The following is a 6,296-nucleotide window of genomic DNA, read 5'->3' as shown; positions in this document are numbered from 1 at the left end:
ATTGTTGTATGGTTGAATTACAGGAAGAGATTGTGGCTGCAGCACCAGATTTCCCACATCAAGAATCATGCCTATCTGGATTTTACTTTGCTCTCCCTGACGTCAACTGGAAGTATGTTTGTGAGAGAACAAATATGCACTTTAACAAAGAGTGGTAAAAATTTGACGGCTTTATATAATTGTCACTAGATCCAAAGTCTCTATAGTCTTTAAGGGCATTTCAAAAAAGTACTAAAATGTAATTGACACCAACAAATGCCTATGTAACGTATAATTTAGCAGCAATTAACCTACTGCCGTTAATTAATTACAGCTAAAGTTCTTTTTTTGGTGTAGTGTAATTTGCTTTGGCTCTGGAATTTTAATAAATACTCCAAGAGCAAACTTTTTTGTGTTTCTTCTTAATTATGAATCCTTCCCAAATTAGAAACCAGACAAATAAACTGAAGCAATAATGATGTCAAATATCAAAACGAGTCTGAGACGTATCAACCGAACACCACATTGGCAAAGTAATAGCTTTGTTTGGAAATCGCAACAGCACATTTTGTTTAAAATACTTCAAATCAACTCATTGATTGTTGCGAATCATCCAATGAAACCATTCCAGGGCCTCACCATCCAGATTGGAGTAGACGTAACATAACTTGTAGGAACCCAACCATCTGCATTGCAGCTGCTGAATCGACCCAACCTCACTGGAGCTGGCCGAGAATGCATTGAAGCAACCATTGAATAAGAGAGATGTGTGGTCCGTAGTCTACATAGTAGATGGAGCCAATGAAAGCACCAATACAACAAAGTACTCTTAGTATTGATGATAAAAGGAAGAAACAAGCAGATTGTTCATCAATTTAGTAACAAAGAACAAAAGTACAAATGAAAAGGCAGATTCCAGAGCACCATTATAAGATAACTAATGAAAATAAAACAACACAATTCTTAAAATAACCCTAATCATCTTTAGTGAACATGCTCATTCCTTTAACCAGGATCCCAAATGTAATTCCTTTAAACCTAATCATGGGTAGATTTGTAACGAAGAGGGCTACCACCGTTCACATCAGATGAGTTGAAGATGGAGTTGAAGGAGACGCCGCCTTTGAGACCGGAGGATCAAAATTCAACACATTGGGAGTTGGAGTTGAAGATGGTGGCTTAGACTCGGGCTTTTCCATGTCCGGAAAAAAGCTTCTCACAACCACCTGGTAATGATCTGTAAACCGTTAGCAAGTACACAATATGCACTCAAACACCAGGCCAAGAATAGCCCAACAGGGTTCAAAATTTGACACAAAAAAGAAAAGGAAAAAAAATAAACCCAAGAACAGTAGTTAGAATAGCACCTGTACCGGAGTGGCAGCCCTGAGCTTTCCTTCAACAACACCGCCGAAAAATCTACCATCTGGCCTAGTCATTGAAAGGTTAAGTCCACCAGTTATACCATTTTCTGACCGCATGAATGACCCCGTTAATGAGATGATGTCAAATTGACCCTGCAGATAAAGCAACCCCTTTATGTGTTATCAAGCCTCAACTAAGTTGGTTCGTTATCGAAGCGTTAATTCTGTTTTGTCCCACTTCAAGCACATTTAACATACTTATGAGCAGAACACCTCTAACAGAAAAAAGGATTACGAGACTGTAAAATAATTTGACTGAATTGTTTGATTTGATTAAAAAGGTAATTTAATTAATTATTATGTAATTTAAATACTAACATTGAGATTGAAATTTATAAACATCTTCTAGGCTAAGTCATAACACACTAAAATATTGCTAACAAAGAGTGATAACACATGTCCTCGTGGAATAAATTGTCGGTGATGGTTTAGGTAGAAATGCAAACACCTGATAGTTCAGGTATGGAACTTTAAAAAAGTGATAATTTACTCTTTCTAATTATACTTTGAAGTGTTTGAAAAATAATAGTTAAAAGAAAACTGAATGATTCCTTAAGGGGTAATAGAAACAAATGGTCTAAAGAGAGTACATGTAAAAGGATATACTCTACCAAAATTTTTTAAATGCCAAAAATACAAATTTCCAGATTGCACAACTAGCAACCTCAGATAAAAAGACTATAACATAGACATAGTTTCATAGACTAACTAAGCATAAGCCGCCATACATGCCTCAACACAAAGGCAACAGAAAGGGAAAGTGTTACAGACCTCATGTGTCATAGTGCCGATGGCAGAGTTCCAGAGGGTGGCTTCACATAAGGATCCAGCTCCAAACAAAATACAAATAGCAGGTGGTCCTTGATCTAAGATAGTCATTATCTTAGATACAATGTCCTGCGGTCAAGGTAAAAGGTTCACATCATTTAGTAAAGTCAACGTAACTAAAAAACTCACGGAGTTTTTCATAATTTAACCACTGGTAGAAATTTTGTTTATTAAATGTTATGTATTAGTTACATAAATTTTTCAGTTTAAGAAAGGGAGCTATGAGCCCCACAAGATTTCTCTCATGATTTGCTCTTTTTTTTTTCTTACCAATCGACATAAGTCATTCACCTTTCTCCTCAAGTAACTTTATATCACCCCCTTCCCACCCTCAAAATAACTACATCCCATGATGCCATTCTGGCAAACTCGAAATTTGCATTTTGTAAGGAAAAAGAAACACCAACCATTTATCGAACCAAACAACCAAAACCTATTTCTACAAATTTCTCATAAAAGATTGATTAAACATCAGACATCATTATCCATAGGCATGGCCTAACTCTACTCTCCTTGTTGTAGACCATGCCCAGGACATATCAAGCACCACTATCCGAAAAATGGACTTATGCATTAGAATTAGGGAACAAGAAGGATTTTTGAAAATGTTTAAACAATCAAAGCATAGAGACCTGAGAGAGATGGAGAGATAGAGTAGGCTTAGTAGCACATAGTTACGCAGAGTAACAACAGCGGGAGGCAAAAAAAAAGAACTTGTGGCAGTTGGTGAAGAGAGAAGAACAAAATTATGATGGAACTTTTGCAGAAAACACAGTTCTATCTGTGGAAAATGTGAAGACTTACAACTAATAACAAGTATACTAAGTAAATACATTGAAGACAGATAAAAAAAAGTCTTGTAAAGCAGTAATTGAAGACAATAAATATCAACTAACTCAATCTTTATATGCTAGAACCTTTACTAAGTACAAAAATCAGGTGGATGGGTTTTTATTTACAAATATTCATTGCCAAAAGCTAATCCATATCCCACTTTATGTTTAACCTAGCAACTTAGTCACATAAGAAGGCCAAGTAATTAATTAAAATGTTTGAGGTGAAAAATAGTATAGGTTTCCTAAATCATGAGGCCAAAAAAAAAAAGTGCAACAAAAAAGATAAGTTTAGATGGAAGGACCATGAATTAGCCTAAGCAAATAAAAGAAAAAAGAATAATGATAAATGGAAGGAATCACAAGTAAATGCAATAATGGGTGCATGACGAGAGGTGGCGTACACCAGTTTCTGAGCCAAGAAAAAGGGTCTAATAAAGACAATTAAAACACAAGGCAAGGGAATCAAGGTTGGAACTTATATATAGACAACTACATTTGGCCTGGGTATAAAGATAGGAGTAGGGATAGAAATGGTGATTGCAAGTGGAAAGATGATTATAAAGACAAGAGTGACCTTTATATTCCACTGGGGAATCATGATGCTGGGTTTGAAAATTCAAGTATGAAAGCTTTGCTTGCGAAATTTGTTAAGGGGTCGGAGAGCCAAGAAATAACCTTAAAGAGATTAGAGAAAACATTTCAGGGATGAGCCAAAAAGTTGAATCTCATACGACTGCCATTAAACAGTTTGAGCAATAATTTAGGCAGATGCCAACCGAACTAAACTAGCATCAACTGGGCACACTTCCTAGCAACATCGTCCAAAATTCTAAGATTGATAGTCATTGCCTAGCCATCACTACTCAGAGTGGTATGACTACAACTGATCCACATATGTCTGTGGTTGATGAAAAGAGGGGCGACCCCATAATCATTGACAATGTGGTTGAGAACAAAGCGAAGAATTTAGTGTGAATGAAAGGATGCATCTCAAAAGCCTCTAGTTGCTATAAAGTAGGTTGCATCTTAAAAAAGGAGGAATACGGAGGTCACACTAGCATTGAAGCCCATTCCACGACTTTCTCCTCCTTTTACCCTAAGGTTGAAAAGGAAAGGCGAAGAGGAAAAATACCAAAAGTTAATTTAGATACTTTTTTGAGGTGTCAGTAAACATCTGCCTTGTGGATACTTTGTGAGTTATCATTAAAAATCTATCTTGTGGAGGCTCTAAAGAAAATAAAAGGAAAAAGAAATTAATCATTGTTGCATCAACCCAAAACACAAAGAATTTAAGAAAGCCGACAAAAAGAATGAATGCAAAAGTAAACTAATTTCTTCTTTTTTCTCTCATAAGGAATTCAAAACCCAAGCCTATTGTAGAGCAAAAATATTTAAAATAAAATACGCAAACTAGTGCACTTGTAAAAAAATAGGTTAATAAGGGTTTTACCTCCCCAATGTCCACATGGATTATACGATTCACAGAGGAAATTCCAATTGTACCTGCCAACGTCCAATATTAAACTAAGTGAATTTTGACCATCGTGCAAATATTTTCTTTCACTCTTTTCTTACAATGACAAAAACTTATAATACCCCTTTTTGAGTAAAAATAAAGTATATATAATGTAGAAAAATAGCTAAACTTTAATTTTTAAAATAAAAATAATCTAATATATTTGGTCCCTAAAGTTAATCAATTGGATTCTGATAAGCCATCTAAGAGAGAGTTGAGGAAATATAAAGAAAATATAATAATATAAAATCTATATTTTTCAATTGAATTAAACCTCTATGCATTGATAGTGAAAATGTCAGGTTAACTACAAATATCCATGCATAAAATAAAATTCTTTATGTTATAAATGGATATAAATTAAACCATTTCCAAATTAGAAGCTACATACAAATTGAAAACATAATGTGAAAAATATATACCTGAAGTTTCTGGTTGCTTCTTCTTTCCAGAGCAAGGGGGCCTCCCACGGGCCTTCTTAGCCGGGGTTTCTGAAGCAGGTGCACCAGAATCTATATATATGACTTACAACAAGATTGTTATTTTTTCAATGTAGTACAACAAATAAATAACAAAAACAATAACATATACACTTTACATTATTTGCAACAAGATTGTTTATGATATAAATATATACAATTTAAGGTTTTGTACGTTATACATATTACGAAATAGCCGTTCTTTGTTTGAATCAATCATACGAGATGTCCGGTGTGATAAGTAATGTTGGGACTTCACTTTACATTTGGAAAGAACTACTAATATATCGACCTGTGGTTTGTCTAGTTCTTGATCGGTTATATATATATATATATATATATATATATATATATATATATATATAATTATTCCCAGACTAGAGCTAGATTCATAAGGAATAAAGTTTATATACCATACATACCTAAAGAATCCATCCATAAAATAAAATTATTTATGTTATCAATGCATATAAATTAAATCATTTCCAAATTAAAAGCTACATACAAATTGAAGAAATAATGCAAAAAATATATACCTGAAGTTTCTGGTTGCTTCTTCTTTCCGGAGCCCAGGGCCTTTCACGGGGTTTCTTAACTAGATTTTCTGAAAGAACAGGAGCAATAGCAATAGAATCTGCTTGATTCACCACTGGAGTAAGAGCAGAAACCGAACTGATAGGATTTTGGCGGAGATTCAGTTGTTGGTGTTGGTTGAAAGAGACTATCAGATGCGCCATATCACTTACAGGTTGCTCAAGTTCGTGGGATTCGGGTAGGGATTGGTGGTGGTGGGGTTGGGGTTGACGTTGAGGGTGATTTCGAGAATCCATAGTTCAAAAAAAAAAACTTTGTTGAAAGTTGAATGATCGAAGTCTATTTTAGGTTCAGACGAAGAGATCAAAGTGAAGTGAAGACAGGGGAAAATATTTTGTAAATTATAGAGTTCTATAAATGAGTTTATATAGAAGCTCGCCTTTGACCATATATTATGAATTAGATTTTGAAAATCAATCTTTAAATGAGGTATGGGTACTAAAAATGACATGTCTTGGCCAATCACAAACAATTATATATATTTGATGACTCACATTAATTAATCAGAATGACACATGAGCAAAATTACTGAAATATTAAATATCACCCAGAAATAGAGGTGATTCTTGAATAAATTTGAAATTTTTTTGAAGACAGATTTAGATAATCTCATTTAGAATATATAGTCAAACTCTAGCTT

At 34.3% G+C, this 6,296-nt stretch overlaps 1 protein-coding gene across 1 annotated transcript; it reads right to left on the bottom strand.

Moving 5' to 3' along the window:
- Positions 1-793: 793 nt before the first annotated feature.
- Positions 794-5,799, bottom strand: LOC107854841 (AT-hook motif nuclear-localized protein 13). Its single transcript, XM_047413364.1, has 6 exons — positions 5,568-5,799; positions 5,006-5,095; positions 4,518-4,570; positions 2,175-2,300; positions 1,347-1,496; positions 794-1,205 (listed from the first exon to the last, which is right to left on the bottom strand). Exons 1-6 carry the CDS (start codon positions 5,797-5,799, stop codon positions 1,059-1,061), a joined length of 798 nt encoding a protein of 265 aa, XP_047269320.1. The 3' UTR covers positions 794-1,058.
- Positions 5,800-6,296: the final 497 nt, after the last annotated feature.

This window comes from Capsicum annuum, chromosome 1 (genome assembly GCF_002878395.1).
Source record: "Capsicum annuum cultivar UCD-10X-F1 chromosome 1, UCD10Xv1.1, whole genome shotgun sequence".
Taxonomy (NCBI): domain Eukaryota; kingdom Viridiplantae; phylum Streptophyta; class Magnoliopsida; order Solanales; family Solanaceae; genus Capsicum; species Capsicum annuum.
This window is presented reverse-complemented; position numbering and strand designations above follow the sequence as displayed.